The following is a 16,324-nucleotide window of genomic DNA, read 5'->3' on the forward strand; positions in this document are numbered from 1 at the left end:
CACACTCTACAATTTTCTTTTTCCTTTGGAGGGTGCTAGGGAACCAAATTATAATTCTGAAAACATGTAAATACAGGTCAAGAATCAAGGATTTAACCTGCCCTTTTTATAGAAACTGTATCTCAGGATAAACGGACAGTTTTTAAGGAAAAGTTCCTCTTCTTGTGTTTATTATTTTTTACTGAAGTATAATTGGTCTACAGTATTATGTTAGTTTCAGGTGCACACATAGGCATTCATTATTCTATACATTACGAAGTGATCACCACTACTGTGCATTTTCTTTTTTTTTTAGTCATTTGTTTATTTTTGGTTGCATTGGGTCTTAGTTGAAGCATGGGGGATCTTCCTTGCTGTGTCCAGCCTCAGTAGTTACGGGGCATGGGCTTAGTTGCCCCAGGGCATGTGGGATCTTAGTTCCCTGACCAGGGATGGAATCTGTGTCCCCTGCACTGAAAGGCAGATTCTTAACCACTGGACCACCAGGGAAGTCCTCACTGCCCATTTTCTGATTAGAGACTCTCTAGCTTGCAGGCAAGGCTAAGGGGCAGTTGGGCGATAAAAGCACTCAAGTGATGAAAATGTTGAAATACAGATTTTATGCAAATGCTGGCTTATAACAGCTACTTGTTTCTCCCTCCTACTTTGTTTTTCCAGTGGACTCCTTTTTGTGTATCATGTGATGTGTGGCATGCAAAATTTCACATATAATTTCAAGGAAATTGAAACCCTCAACCCTCAAACTCATCCATGGGCTTTCTGAAAGTCTTTGAAACCCATGTTTAACAAACTTAAAGACAACTGAACTGTCGTCTTCTACCAGTTTCTCTTATTGTCTTATCTCTCTCCTCCACTTTTTTCATTTTTGCAATAGCCCTTGATTTATTAAAGAAAATTAACATCAAGAAAAAAGAAAGGGGCTTCAGGGCTTCCTTGGTGACTCAGTGGTAAAGAATCCACCTGCCTATGCTGGAGACAACAGTTCGATCCCTGGTCTGGGAAGATCCCACGTGCCAAGGGGCAACTAAGCCCATGCACCACAGCTAGTGAGCCTGGGAGCCGCGGCTGCTGAGCCCACATGCCACAGCTGTTGAAGTCCGCAAGCCCTAGAGCCTGTGCTCTGCAACGAGAGAAGCCGCCACAATGAGAAGCTCAAGCACCGCAGCTAGAGAGTAGCCCCTGCTTGCCACCACTAAGAAAAGCCCTTGCAGCAATGAAGACCCAGCATAGCCAAAAAATAAATAAATAAAGAGAACAGCGAGTAAAGAAAAAGGGAAAGAAGTACAGAAAAGAGTTCACTTACAAAGAGCCCATACATCGCCATGGTGCGGTACCTCTCCTGCACGTCCCGGTATCTGAGTTCCATGACTAAAGATTTACTTCGGATTTCTGCGATGGTTGCAAGCACAAACTTGAGATCCTCGAGGGTACTGGGGCTCTTCTTCAGGTTTTTGTTCAGGGACTATAAAAGAAAGTTCAAAGGGGCCCTAAATAAGCATGGGGTGGGGGGGGGGGGGGAAATACAGTGCCCTGAAGCCCTGACTTCCTTGAAATAAAAGCAGTTTTAGAGAAACCCTGGGGCTCTGTCCCACAATGCATAGTGCGCTGGACTTTCAGAGAAGACCTGGGATCCACTACCTCTATCTCCTCGTGCAGGTTATTGAGTTCCTCTCTGGCTGAGTCATTGAGGAGTCTCCCGAGCGAAACCACCCAGGACTTGGCGTTTTCCTGCACGGTGTTAGCCAGGGGTCCGAGCTGAAGGCGGATGCAATGCTCATCCTTGATCAAGAGGTGGTGCATCACTTCAGAGGCGATCCTGGCGTAGAACTGCAACTTCTCATCATAGGCAACACAGGGAGGCTTCTTAGCAGCAAATTTCTCCATCACAATGGCTTTGTCCAGTTTCCAGAGAGGTCGGTAGCGCTTCCATTTCTGCAGGTACTTCATAAGACTGACCAGAATCCTGTGGACGTTTTGGGGGATCATAACAGCCTGCTCAATTATCTGAGGGTTCTGAGAGATATCATTGTAAAAGCTGATGGTAACAAGTTCTTCCTCCTCTCCTTTCTGTGGGGGGCATTCTATGCAGCTGCCGTTCATCCAGCGAACAAAATGCTGACAAAATAAGAATCATGGTGGGGCAGGGGGGAAAGACAATCCTTTAGTATCTATTTTGCTCCCTTTGTACATATCATAGGCTTCTCTGGTAGCTCAGCTGGTAAAGAATCTGACTGCAATTCAGGAGACTCCAGTTCGATTCCTAGCTAGGGAAGATCCCCTGGAGAAGGGATAGGCTACCCATTCCAGTATTCATGGGCTTTCCTGGTGGCTCAGACATTAAAGAATCTTCCCACAATGTGGGAGACCTGCGTTTGATCCCTGGGTTGGGAAGATCCCCTACAGGAAGGCATGGCAACCCACTCCAGTATTCTTGCCTGGAGAATCTCCATGGACAAAGGAGCCTGGCGGGCTGCAATCCATGGGGTCGAAAAGAGTCAGACATGACTGAACAACTAAGCACAGCACACAAAACAGTACATATTATATTCAGCAATAAATCTTGCTAGTAAGGAACCATGGACAGTATGAACAGGTAAAATGATATGACACCAGAAGATGAGCCTCCCAAGTGAGAAAGTGTCCAAAGAAGCAACAGTAAAACTGGACATGAAACAAGAGACTGGTTCCAAATTGGGAAAGGAGTACATTAAGGCTGTGTATTTTCACTCTGCTTATTTAACTTATATGCAGAGTACATCATGCAAAATGTCGGGTTGGATGAAGCATAAGCTGGAATCAAGATTGCCCAGAGAAACAGCATTAACCCCAGATATGCAGATGACACCACCTTTATGGCAGAAAGCAAAAAATTAAAGAGCCTCTTGATGAAAGTGAAAGAGGTGAAAAACCTGGCTTAAAATTCAACATTCAGAAAACTAAGATCACGGCATCCAGTTCCAACACTTCATGGCAAATAGATGGGGAAACAATGGATACAGTGAGAGATTTTATTTTGGGGGGCTCCAAAATCATTGCAGATGGTGATTGTGGCCATGAAGCAAGAAAAGACGCTTGTTCGTTGGAAGAAAAGCTATGACCAACTTAGACAGCATATTAAAAAGCAGAGACATCACTTTGCCAACAAAGGTCCGTCTAGTCAAAGCTATGGTTTTTCCAGTAGTCATGTATGGATGTGAGAGTTGGACCATAAAGAAAGTTGAGCACTGAAGAATTGATTCTTTTGAACTGTGGTGTTAGAGAAGACTTTTGAGAGTCCCTTGGACTTCAAGGAGATCCAACCTGTCAATCCTAAAGGAAATCAGTCCTGAATATTCATTGGAAGGACAGATGCTAAAGCTGAAGCTCCAATACTCTGGCCACCTGATGTGAAGAACTGATTCATTGGAAAAGACCCTGATGCTGGGAAAGATTGAAGGCAGAAAGAGAAGGGAACAATAGAGGATGAGATGGTTGGATGGCACCACTCACTTGATGGACATGAGTTTAAGCAAGCTCTGGGAGTTGGTGATGGACAGGGAAGCCTGGCATGCTGCAGTCCACGGGGTCGCAAAGAGTCAAACATGACTAAGTAACTGAACTGAACTAACTGAACTGTACAACTGTGCTCATTTCACATGCTAGTAAGGTCCTGTTCAAAATCCTTCAAGCTAGGCTTCAGTAGTAAGTGAACCAAGAAGTTCCAGATGTATAGGTGGGTTTAGAAAAGGCAGAGGAACGAGAGACCAAATTGCCAACATTGGTTGGACCATAGAGAAAGCAAGGGAATTTCAGAAAAACACCTACTTCTGTTTCATTGACCACTAAAGCCTTTGACTATGCAGATCACAACAAACTGTGGAAAATTCTTAAAGAGATGAGAGTACCAGACCACCTTACTTGTCTTCTAAGAAACCAGTATGAGGGTGAAGAAGCAACAATTAAAACCGTATTGGTTCAAAATTGGGAAAGGAGTATGTCAAGGCTATATACCATCCCCCTGCTTATTTAACTTATATGCAGAGTACATCATGTGAAATGCTGGACTGGGTGAATCACAAGCTGGAATGAAGAATGCTGGGAGAAATATCAACAGCCTCAGATATGCAGATGATACCTCTCTAATGGTAGAAAGTAAAGAGGAACTAAAGAGCCTCTTGATGAAGGTGAAAGAGGAGAGTGACAAAGCTGGCTTGAAACTCAACATTCAAAAAACTAACATCATGGCATCTGGTCCCATCACTTCATGGCAAATAGATGGGGAAAAAGTAGAAGCAGTGACAAATTTTCTTTTCTTGGGCTCCAAAATCACTGCAGCCATGAAATTAAAAGATGCAAATCTAGACAGAGTATTAAAAAGCAAAGACATCACTTTGCCAAAAAAGGTCCAGTTCATTAAAAATTGTGGTTTTTCCAGTAGCCATGTACAGATGTCAGAGTTGGACCATAAAGAAGGCTGAGCATCAAAGAACTGATGCTTTTGAACTGTGGTGCTGGAGAAGACCTTTGAGAGTCCCTCAGACTGCAAGGAGATCAAACCAGTCAGTCCTAAAGGAAATCAACCCTGAGTACTCTCTGGATGCTGAAGCTGAAGCTCCAATACTTTGGCCACCTGATGGGAACAGTCGACTCATTGGAAAAGCCTCTGATGCTGGGAAAGATTGAGGGCAGGAGGAGAAGGGGGTGACAGAGGATGAGATGGCTGGATGGCATCATCAACTCAATGGACATGAGTCTGAGCAAACTCCAGAAGATGGTGAAGGACAGGGAAGTCTGGCGTGCTGCAGTCCATGGGATTGCAAAGAGTTGGACATGACTGTGCTACTGAACAACAATTTTGTGAGCTGTCTTATAGATAATGAAACCCCCACCAGGTGGAAGAAATTAACAACATGATGACCAGACTGTAGCCGTGACATGAGATGCCACAATTCTGAGAACCGGCCTCAAGGAAACGGGAACAAACTGACCGTGGAACTGAAGATTAACTATACTTAAAACAATCAAGATGACACTAGCCAGACCACCAAAGACAATTTCAAAATGACTGTCAGAACTGACTGTGCTGTTTCTGCATGGAGCCCCCTCCCTCTGTCCATAAAAGTTCTTTGCCCACTGGTTGTCATTGGGGAGGGGCGTTAGGCCTTTGGACAGGCGTCCACCCTCCGCCACTCACCCCTCATCCCCATTACCAGCATCCAAAATAAAACAAACGTTGCTTTTCACCAACCTTGCCTCTTTAGCTCTTGAGAATCGAGCAGTCAGACCTGCGTTCAGCAACTCTGAGTCACGTGCTGTCCACAGCTGGTGGGCCTAACTCTCTGCAACCAGGGACCACCCGGGAAATAACACACACTCCCGCCCTTACCTTGGTCATCTCCACACAGTTTCGGACACAGTGAACACACATTTTGTCAATCTCATTTGCATTGGGATGCAGAATGATCTCTGGCGCTGTCAAGATGGTTTCCGTTTGGAACAAAGGGACGTTTCCAAGGACTAAAGAATTAAAAGACTGCAGATTCCTAGGAGGGGTCAATAAAACAGACTCAGGACTCAGCAGAGTGAAGTAGATCTGACAGCACAGAGTCCTAACCACCGGACTGCCAAGGAATTCCCCACACACACTGCCTTTACAACATGTAATACGAAGATTAACTCACTTCAGGATGAGCTTTGTCAGGACCTCGTAGATTCTATTTTCCCAGTATTCATAGTAGGAGGCCAGCTTGGGGGCCTTGCCCGTGTTGGTGTGGATGACCAGCCCCTCAACTTTGGTCAGAAGAGGCCCAATGGCAAGATACCACCTGACCATGTGGTCCACGTCCTTGGCCCGTTCTCGTTCAATGTGCTCAAAGAACTCCTTGACGCCTGCAGCGGAAGACATCTGTTAAAGCTCTTCATGGACACAGGAAAGGACATTACTCAAAAAGCAACCCAAACATGAGCTGTACATCTCGCAAATACAAAAGCAACCTCTAATCTTGACCAAAAGCAGAAAACAAGTCAACACCATCCAAAGCAAGACACATCCAAAGCAAAAAATACATGACCACATGGGGTTGAATGCTGATTGTGCATGCTATGTCTTTGGGCAATCTTGCTTGCCTTGAAATGCTTGTTAACTAGTCCTGAATTCCTTGTTGACTAAGTCCAAGAACATTTAAAATACCATTTGAACAAGCACTGGGACGACCCAGAGGGATGGTATGGGGAGGGAGAAGGGAGGAGGGTTCAGGATGGGGAACACATGTATACCTGTGGCGGATTCATTTTGATATTTGGCAAAACGAATACAATTATGTAAAGTTTAAAAATAAAATAAAATAAAAAAAACACACACAGTTCACCTTCCTGTTACAGAGTTATTGGCAAAAGAACCATTAATCTTCATAGACTCAGGAATCTGTAAAACTAAGCAATACATAAAACGTGACAAAGAGTAAGAATAACCCATTATGTTTTCAAGTAACTGCCTGAGATCGTGAGGCATGGTTTTATTCCATTTGTGGAATAAAATGTGTGTGTGTGTGCACAGTCATGACCAAGAAACTTTTCCTCCCATAATCAAAAGAAAAAAGAAGCCAGATCTACCTGGGAGTTCATCCTCACTTTTAGGTGCTGGATATTTAAATAGATTTATGGACTCTATCAAAGTAAGTCTGGAAGAAATGTCATCTGCATTCTTATGAATCTGGTGGACAAGGGACTCAAATTTCCCAATGGCCTGTTTGCACCGAGTTATGTAGTCAGCAATGCCTTTGGAGAGAAAGAACAAAAGAAAGATACTTGGCTTTCAACACTTCCTTCCACATCCCTCCCACCAACAACTGTAATGTTAATACCACATCCCTTCACAGGAAGGACCCTGCTCCTTCCATCCCCTTGGGTCTTCCAAGTGACAAAGACCCACTTGGTCCCTGGGGACTGGAACAAAGAGTGGGTGCTCAGAATCAACCAAATGATACATTTCTTCTGTCCACATTTTAGCATAATTGTATCTGAAGCACCATGAGGATAAAGAAGTTCAGCCCTCTTGTCCTCTCATTGCCATGGCAACCTGAACCCTCCACCCCATGCCACTGTGCCTGCAGTCTCCTCTGGCCTGTTGCTTAGAAAAGTAAACAGCAAGAACATGCATAGTAAACCCGAATTAAGAATTTATGATTAATCGGGCAACAGCCTAAGCCTGTGATGTTTATTACATCATCGAATCCTTACAACAACCTATGAATAGGGTACAAAGATTGTGCCCATTTTACAGATGAGGAAGCGGAGCCCCTGAGAGGTTGAGTCACGTGGGTGGAAACTAGGTATTTAACCCAGGGGTTTTGCTCTGGAGTCCATGGTCCAAACACACATATTCTCTGTACAAAGGAAAAGGGAGAAAGAGGAAAAAAGGAAATGACAAAGAAAAAGAAGATGTGGAGCAAGAGAAGAGAAGTAGGAGGAAGGGCAAAAAAGGAAAAACAAGGAAAAAAGGGAAAAACAAAAATGCCTTGTTTATTTTTTAAAAAGTAAAGGAAGAAGAATGTATTTTTCCTTATTCTTCCTGCTAAATACAGCTAAGACCATGAACATTATCCATAAAACAAGCATAGGACTCTGAAAGGGGGAGAGACAGCTAACTGAAATAGACTATCCCCTGAGCCATAAAACAAACCTCAACAAATTTAAAAGAACTGAAATTATACTCAGTATGTTCTCCAACCACAATGGACTCAAATTATAAATCAACAACAGAAGATAACAGGGAAATCTCCAAACACTTAGAAACTAAATCAGATCAGATCAGTCGCTCAGTCGTGTCCGACTCTTTGCGACCCCATGAATCGCAGCACGCCAGGCGTCCCTGTCCATCACCAACTCCCGGAGTTCACTCAGACTCATGACCATCGAGTCAGTGATGCCATCCAGCCATCTCATCCTCTGTCGTCCCCTTCTCCTCTTGCCCCCAATCCCTCCCAGCATCAGAGTCTTTTCCAATGAGTCAACTCTTCGCTTCAGGTGGCCAAAGTACTGGAGTTTCAGCTTTAGCATCATTCCTTCCAAAGAAATCCCAGGGCTGATCTCCTTCAGAATGGACTGGTTGGATCTCCTTGCAGTCCAAGGGACTCTCAAGAGTCTTCTCCAACACCACAGTTCAAAAGCATCAATTCTTCGGCGCTCAGCCTTCTTCACAGTCCAACTCTCACATCCATACATGACCACAGGAAAAACCATAGCCTTGACTAGACAGACCTTTGTTGGCAAAGTAATGTCTCTGCTTTTGAATATGCTATCTAGGTTGGTCATAACTTTCCTTCCAAGGAGTAAGCATCTTTTAATTTCATGGCTGCAGTTACCATCTGCAGTGATTTTGGAGCCCAGAAAAATAAAGTCTGACACCGTTTCCACTGTTTCCCCATCTATTTCCCATGAAGTAATGGGACCGGATGCCATGATCTTCGTTTTCTGAATGTTGAGCTTTAAGCCAACTTTTTCACTCTCCACTTTCACCTTCATCAAGAGGCTTTTTAGTTCCTCTTCACTTTCTGCCATAAGGGTGATGTCATCTGCATATCTGAGGTTATTGATATTTCTCCAGGCAATCTTAATTCCAGTTTGTGTTTCTTCCAGTCCAGCGTTTCTCATGATGTACTCTGCATATAAGTTAAATAAGCAGGGTGACAATATACAGCCTTGACGTACTCCTTTTCCTATTTGGAACCAGTCTGTTGTTCCATGTCCAGTTTTAGCTGTTCCTTCCTGACCTGCATACAAATTTCTCAAGAGGCAGATCAGGTGGTCTGGTATTCCCCTCTCTTTCAGAATTTTCTACAGTTTATTGTGATCCACACAGTCAAAGGCTTTGGCATAGTCAATAAAGCAGAAATAGATGTTTTTCTGGAACTCTTTTGCTTTTTCCATGATCCAGTGGATGTTGGCAATTTGATCTCTGGAACTAAATAACACACTTCTAAATAATCCATGGGTCGAGGAGGAAGTCATAAAGGAAGTTTTAAAAATACATCGAATTGAATAAAAATTAAAATACAACTATCAAAATCTGTGGGGCATAACTAAAGCAGTGCTGAAAGGGAAATAGTACCAAATGCATACATTAGAAAAGAGGAAAAATATCAAATCAATTAAAGTTCCCACCTCAAGAACCTCTAAAAAAAAAAGTAAAATAAATTCCAAATCAAGCAGAAGGAAATAATACAGATGAGAAGAAATTAATAAAATTGAACACAGGAAGACAACAGATAAAATCAATGAAACAAATGGCTTCCATAAAACTAATCTCTAGCAGGACTGAAAAGAAAAAGAGAGAAGATACAAGTTAACAATACCCAGAATTAAATAGGAAGGACCACTAAAGACAGGTATTATAAAGATAATAAGGGTACAATAAGAAAAACTCACAATGAATCTGACAAGTTAGATGAAATGGACACTTATTCAAAAAGCACAGACTACATGACTCACCCAATAGGATATTAATCCCTTGAACCGTCCTACAACTATTAATGAAATGGAATCTGTCATTTTAAAACTTCAAAAAAAAAAAGAACAAATAAAAGCAATCACTACACAAAACCCTGGAGAAGGGAATGGCAACCCACTCCAATATTCTTGCCTGGAGAACACCATGGACAGAGGAGCCTGGTGGGCTACAGTCCATGGGGTTGCAAAGAGTCAGACATGACCGAGCAACTAAGCATACACAAAACCCTGCACATTATGCTCAAAACATATTTGTTAGGGACTTCCCTGGTGATCCAGTGGTTAAGAATCTGCCTTGCAATGCAGGGGACACAGGTTCAATCCCTGGTCAAGGAACTAAGATCCCCACATGCCATGGAGCAGCTTAGCCCACACGTTACAACTAGAGAAGCCAGGGCATTGACCGCAACTACTGAGCCCACAAGCCACAGCTGGAGAGTCCATGCGCCACAACAAAAGGTCCCATATGAGGCAATGAAGATCCTGCGTGCTGCAATTAAGACCCAACGTAGTCAAATAAATAATAAATATTGTTTTAAAGCATGGTTTGTTAACCATATCTATGTACATACGGGCTTCCCTTGTGGCTCAGCTGGTAAAGAATCCGCCTGCAATGCGGGAGACCAGGGTTCAATCCCTGGGTTGGAAAGATCCCCTGGAGAAGGGAAAGGCTATCCACTCCAGTATTCTGGCCTGGAGAATTCCATGGACTGTACAGTCCATGGGGTCGCAAAGAATCAGACATGACTGAGCGACTTTCACTTTCACATACATACAAAAATTGTAATTCAACTAAGACAATCTAAAAGAATGATTGCATCCCAAAGTCTAAAAGGCAATAGATAGATGAATTTATTACCTAGTGAGTTCCAGTTCAACCTCTTGTATCCAGATCTAAACACTCTTAATAATTCCTGGGAATGGTCATCAAGAAGAAGAGACTCTGCCTCATTTAACGTTCCTGTGAGCATGTGATAATGGTCCAACATACGTTGTATCCCATCCGTGTACCTGTACATTACAGGAAAGTCACTGACATTAGAAAAATGGAGCTCAAAAAACTCAATAATCTTATAATACGTTACAAAAGACCAATGCCAGACTAAAAATTTAAAAGAATGTCACTCTTCCCAAAAACTTTCCTTTTTGGAAAATATTGGTTACTTTTTAATTTAAAAACATTACTTATAGGGAACTCCACTCAATACCCTGTAACGACCTATACGGGAAAACGATCTAAAAAAAGAGAGTATGTATATATGTGTGCACGCTAAGTTGCTTCAGTCATGTCCAACCCTTTGTGACGCTATAGACTGCAGCCCGCCAGGCTCCTCTGTCCATGGGATTCTCCAGGCAAGAATACTGGAGTGGGTTGCCAAGCCCTCCTCCAGGGGATCTTCCTGACCCAGGGATGGAACCCATGTCCAAGAATCCTGGAGGGGGTTGCCAAGCCCTCCTCCAGGGGATCTTCCTGACCCAGGGATGGAACCCATGTCGCTTACATGTACCTTCACTGGTAGGTGGGTTCTTTACCACTAGTGCCCCCTGGGCAGCATGTACGTGTAACTGATGTAGAATCATTTATAACTGACTCACTCTGCTGTACAGCAGAAATTAACACAACATTATAAATCAACTATAGTCATATTGAAAGTTCCTCAGTCATGTCTGACTCTTGGCGACATCATGTACTATAGCCCACCAGGCTCTTCTGTTCGTGGAATTCTCCAGCAGGAATACTGGAGTGGGTTTGCCATTCCCTTCTCCAGGGGGTTTTCCCAACCCAGGGATCAAACCCAGGTCTTCTGCATTGCAGGCAGATTCTTTACCATCTGAGCCACCAGGGAAGCCCCCAAATCAACTATACTCCAATGAAAATTAATTAAAAAATAAAAGTGCTATTTAAGTTAACATGAAATGTTTATCTTTACTATTTCAGACAAATGTATTAATACAAATTTTAAACATTTCTTAGTTTTCATTTCTAATGCGGTGAACATTGATAGTTATAAAATCCACAAAAATGAAAGCCCTGGTATGGGCAGGGGGGTGGTTCTCAATAATTTAGAAGAGTGTAAAGGGGTCCCAAGATAAGAAGTGTTGACCGCTGATTTAAAAGAAGAATCCGTTTACCTAAGAAATTTGTCCTCCTGGAGAGCAATGTTCCTTGCTAATTCGGGGACAGGGAAACCTAGCTGTTCCAAGTACTTTGTTTCATTAATAATCTCCCTGAGAGCAGGTGAAAAGTTGATTGAGAAAGCAGCCACTCTGTCAGGGTTTGTGGCATCATCACCAGCAGCAGAAGTCTGTGGGGGAGACAATGTTTCATAAGAGTGAGAAGGGCTGTCCACAAAGCAATCAGATCAATGCAACCCAAGTTATAAATGTGAATTTGAAAAAAATCAGTGGAGGGGTTTTGCTGCCCTGACAGAGCAGGGAGCTGACCAGAACTAAGCTAGAAGACATACTCGGGTAAACAGAGTTTTTAAAGAATTTGATTTAGCACTCACGTTTGAAAATTGGGCAATTGCATGACAAAAATCCAAAAATCTGGCGTCCCTCAAAAAATAGGAAAAGCTGATGATAAATGGCAAGAATAGACTGAAGCTGGGGAGCGGCTGTCCCTTTTGAATAGGACACAAGCCATCCAGTTCCTGATAAGCTCTACCTGGCTTCTTCACTCATTTTAGTACCTGCTTTGGAACTTAGGAGACCATAGATCTGAAACTGCCAGGCCCAGGTCTTTCCTTCCTCACTGTTAACATTTAATTTGTTGAGCACTTGGTATATGCTGGGCCCTGTGCCAGATGAGGATGAATCCCGTGAAACTGAGACAGGCTGGGACCTGGGACCCTTTGCTGCAATGCTTGCACCTGGACACACTTCTCCTCCAGGAACAAAATACAAAGAAATTATATGGGACTAAAAATAACTGCATACACCTGCAGTTGGAGCAAATTCTAGACAAAAGATACAAAAAGACTGAAAAATCCTTATTGCCACTTCTGAAGAGCCATAGCAAAAACAGGGTGTCGGGAGCAAAAGCTCCCTGAACTCAACACCACCAAAGGGATGGGCAAATTACTTAAGCCACCCCTCTGGCCAGACCCCCTGGACACACCCCTACCCTCACCCCAAATAATGAGCAAGCTCAGCACCCGATGCTCGGGGAGTGAGTGAGCAAGGGAACGGGTTACTTCTGACTCTCCATTGCTGCAGCAGGGGCCCCCACTAAAGCCTTGCTTTGAATTGCTTATCTGGCCTCTAGTCAATTTCTATTGATTGGGGAAGGCCAAGAACCCTGGTTGCTATCAAAGTGAGTTAGTTTCCTGTAAGTTAAAAATAATCAACCATCAGCGGTTTGAACCTGTTTCGTACACGGTTCAACTAATACTTTGCATGTTCGTGGTCATCTGATCCAGGCCATTTTACAAACTGGGTCCCTGAAGCCCAGAATTAAGCCAAGGAGTCAGAAGGGTTGCCTGATCCCCACCTGTTCCCTGACCATGACATTTTGCTACCTCCAGGTTTTCCCTTCCTGCCTCTTTTCTTCTCCCTGGTCAACCTCTGCCACCTCTGCCCTTCTTTGCCTTTGATTTTGGAAATACCTCTCAACTTCGTGAGAGTCAACACCTCAGACCTCAAGGAAATGGGAGTTACCATCATCTTACACAGCCCCCACAGTCTGGGACGTGTGTGTGTATGTGTGTGTGCACGCATGCATGTCAGTGCTCAGTCGCGTCTAACTCTTTGCAACCCCATGGACTGTAGCCCACCAGGCTTCTCTGTCCACGGGATTCTCCAGGCAAGAACACTGTTTCAGATCTGAAAAGATGCACCTTAGTAAGCAGACTCTTCTTCATGAGAGTTGGCAGGATCTGTTCCGTCGTCTCTCTCCACTGCTCATACTTTCTATCTTCATAGTCTTTCATCATCCTACCCAGTTCCAAATATTTTTGTTTGACCTATCAGAGAAGTCAGGCAAATATCACTTTGTCCTTGAAAATAACAATTTTTTCTCTCTCCTGAAAAAAAAAATCACTTAACACTTCATGCAAGAGGAAGCAGGCAGATTTGCACAAATTTGGATGGTTTGCCTGCCACGGTACGGCTTAAACTCTAGGCTGATTAGGAGGACTCACAAACCTCAGCCCATGGCTGGGAGCTCAAAAAGAATGACAGTTATTCATGACTTGTGAAGACCATATGAAATTCAAATTTCAGCATCCATAAATGAAGTTTTATTGGAACACGTCTGTTCATTTACATGTTATCTACCACTTTCTTTCTAGAAAGGCAGAGTTGAATAGTTGCAACAGGGGCCATTTGACCCACAAATGCCTAAAATATTTATTCTCTGGACAGTTAAAGAAAAGGTTTCCTAGCCCTTATGATGTAACAGACAAAAATGCATGAAGAGGAGGGACAGTATTATCAAAAAGAGCGTGGTCACCCTCTGGAGAGGCTGAAGATCAAGATCAGGAGGAAGTCATGTGATTGTCACCTGGAAGCTGTCATAGATATATTATGTCATACATATGGAGATGTGGTCCCCAGGGACCACAGGAAAGACTAAGTTGCAGGCATGGATTTGAAGTTGAGCTGCTTTTCATGCAGGCAACTCTGTATAGCCAGCTCATGTTCAGGGGTCACCTAGATTGAAGGAGCCACCTGGGCACGCTCAAGGCTACCCATCTACAATTAAACCGTGAAATCCAGGACTTCCCTGGTGGTCCAGTGGTTAAGAATCCACCTTCCAATGCAGGGCACATGGGTTTGATCCCTGGACAGGGAACTAAGATCTCACATGCCTTGGGGGCAACTAAGCCCGTGTGCCACAACTACTGAGCCTGAATGCCGCAGCCTGCGTGCCCTGCAGCCCGTGTTCCACAACAAGAGGCACCACCGCAATAAATCCATGCACTACAAATAGAGAGGAGCCCCCGCTCGCCACAACTAGAGAAAGCCCAGGCGCAGCACTCACTCAAGACTCAGAGCAGCCTAAATGAATGAATGATTTTTTAAAACGTAAAACTCAAAACAGGCCTGTTGCAGCAGACATAACATACTTCTCTTCCTCCATCACTGTCCAGGATCTCCTCTACTTCTTGAAATCTGAGGATGGTGTGCTTAATCCGGAAGAACAGGGACCGTTCCCAGTAGATTGCACCTGCCACCGGGGGATGGTTCTTATACAACGGGGGGTTGTCGAGGTTCTGGACAAAGATTTTGTTAACTATGTCAATCTGCAAAGCAATCAGACATATTCCATAAGTGAGCAGTATCAGCATGCGAGCCAAGACAAGATTGAACTTGAGATTTGTATCTTTAAAGAAATGAACATGGAATGTCAAGAAATACTTAAAGGTACAGAATAGGGCTTTTATTACTTAGTCTCTACTACTTTTTCTTATACTCTGCAGGAATCTTTGGTTTGGTTTAACATATGCAATGATCCAGACTGCCTTGTACTTCCAGACTGTGGACAATCATTCGGTGGACCATTTTTTGGCCTTGCCATGTGGCTTGTGAGATGTTAGTTCCCCAGCCAGGAATCGAACCCAGGCCCTTGGCAGTGAAAGCACAGAATCTTAACCACAGATCGCCAAGGAATTCATCATGGAAATTCTGAAATCTGTTCTAGACATGACAGGTGGCCAGGCCTCCTGCATGGTATGTATGTGTGTGTGTGTGTGTACATGCCACTGAGGTTTTATAACTGTTTATCATGTAATATTTCTCTAAATGTGGTACAATATGCATGACAGAAGTCACCATCTTAACCATTTTTCAGTGTGCATTTCAGTGGAATTAAGTACATTCATGCTGATACAACTTAGCAACTGAACAACAACAAAATGCTGTGCACCCATCATCACCATCCATCTCCAGAACTTCTTTCATCTTGAAAAGCTGAAACTCTGGGTACCCATGAAACACAGTAACTCCCCATTTACCTCTCCCTCAGCTCCTAGGAACGCCGTTCCACTCTGTCTTTTGACTTTGACTACTCCAAGTACCTCATGTAAATAGACTCATAGAGTATTTGTCTTTTTATAACTGGCTTATTTTAAAGCCCTCAAGGTTCATTCATGTTGTATAAAAGCACATGGCAGAATCTCCTTCCTTTTTAAAGCTGAATGATATTCCATTGTACAGATATACCACACTTTGTTTATCCACTGGTCTATCAATGGACCCTTGGGTTATTTCCAGGTTTTGGTGGTTGTGAATAGTGCTGCCATGAACATCAATGTTCAAATATCTCTTCGAGACTCTGCTTTCAATTATTTGTGTTTATGCACAAAATGGAACTGCTGAATCATATGGCCTGGGCTTGCACTTTAAAATAAAATTTTGCAACCATAATTCAAAAAGACACATGTACCCCAACATTCATTGCAGTGCTGTTTACAATAGCCAGGACATGGAAGCAACCTAAATATCCATCAATGGATGAATGCATAATGAAGTTGTAGTACATATGTACAATGGAATATTACTCAGCCATGAAAAGGAATGAAATTGGGTCATTTGTAGTCATGTGGATGGACCTAGAGTCTCTCATACTTGAAGTTAGAAAGAGGAAAACAAATATCATATATTAATGCATGTATATGGAATCTAGAAAAAGGGTACAGATGAATCTATTTGCAGGGCAGGAATAGAGATGCAGATGTAGAGCATGGTCATGTGAACACAGCAAGGAGAGGGGAGCGGGGGATGAATTGGGAGAGTAGCACTGACCTCTACCATGTATAAAATAGACAGCTAGTGGGAAGCTACTGGACAGCATAGGTAGCTCAGTCTGGTGCTCTGTGATGACTGGGAGGGGTGG

General features: G+C 43.3%; 1 protein-coding gene across 2 annotated transcripts in view; it reads right to left on the reverse strand.

Annotated features, from left to right (window-relative positions):
• DNAH10 (dynein axonemal heavy chain 10) overlaps positions 1 to 16,324 on the reverse strand; it is a 158,453-nt gene that overhangs the window by 108,874 nt on the left and 33,255 nt on the right. For both annotated transcript variants that reach the window (XM_019978021.2, XM_070769393.1), the window contains exons 13-21: positions 14,556 to 14,732; positions 13,326 to 13,451; positions 11,620 to 11,792; positions 10,346 to 10,497; positions 6,592 to 6,756; positions 5,661 to 5,868; positions 5,366 to 5,522; positions 1,639 to 2,115; positions 1,304 to 1,462 (exon numbers count right to left, since the gene is read on the reverse strand). In XM_019978021.2, the coding sequence (XP_019833580.2) occupies positions 1,304 to 1,462; positions 1,639 to 2,115; positions 5,366 to 5,522; positions 5,661 to 5,868; positions 6,592 to 6,756; positions 10,346 to 10,497; positions 11,620 to 11,792; positions 13,326 to 13,451; positions 14,556 to 14,732 (1,794 nt within the window). The remainder of the gene's footprint in view (positions 1 to 1,303; positions 1,463 to 1,638; positions 2,116 to 5,365; positions 5,523 to 5,660; positions 5,869 to 6,591; positions 6,757 to 10,345; positions 10,498 to 11,619; positions 11,793 to 13,325; positions 13,452 to 14,555; positions 14,733 to 16,324) is intronic.

This window comes from Bos indicus, chromosome 17, assembly GCF_029378745.1.
Source record: "Bos indicus isolate NIAB-ARS_2022 breed Sahiwal x Tharparkar chromosome 17, NIAB-ARS_B.indTharparkar_mat_pri_1.0, whole genome shotgun sequence".
Taxonomy (NCBI): Eukaryota; Metazoa; Chordata; class Mammalia; order Artiodactyla; family Bovidae; genus Bos; species Bos indicus.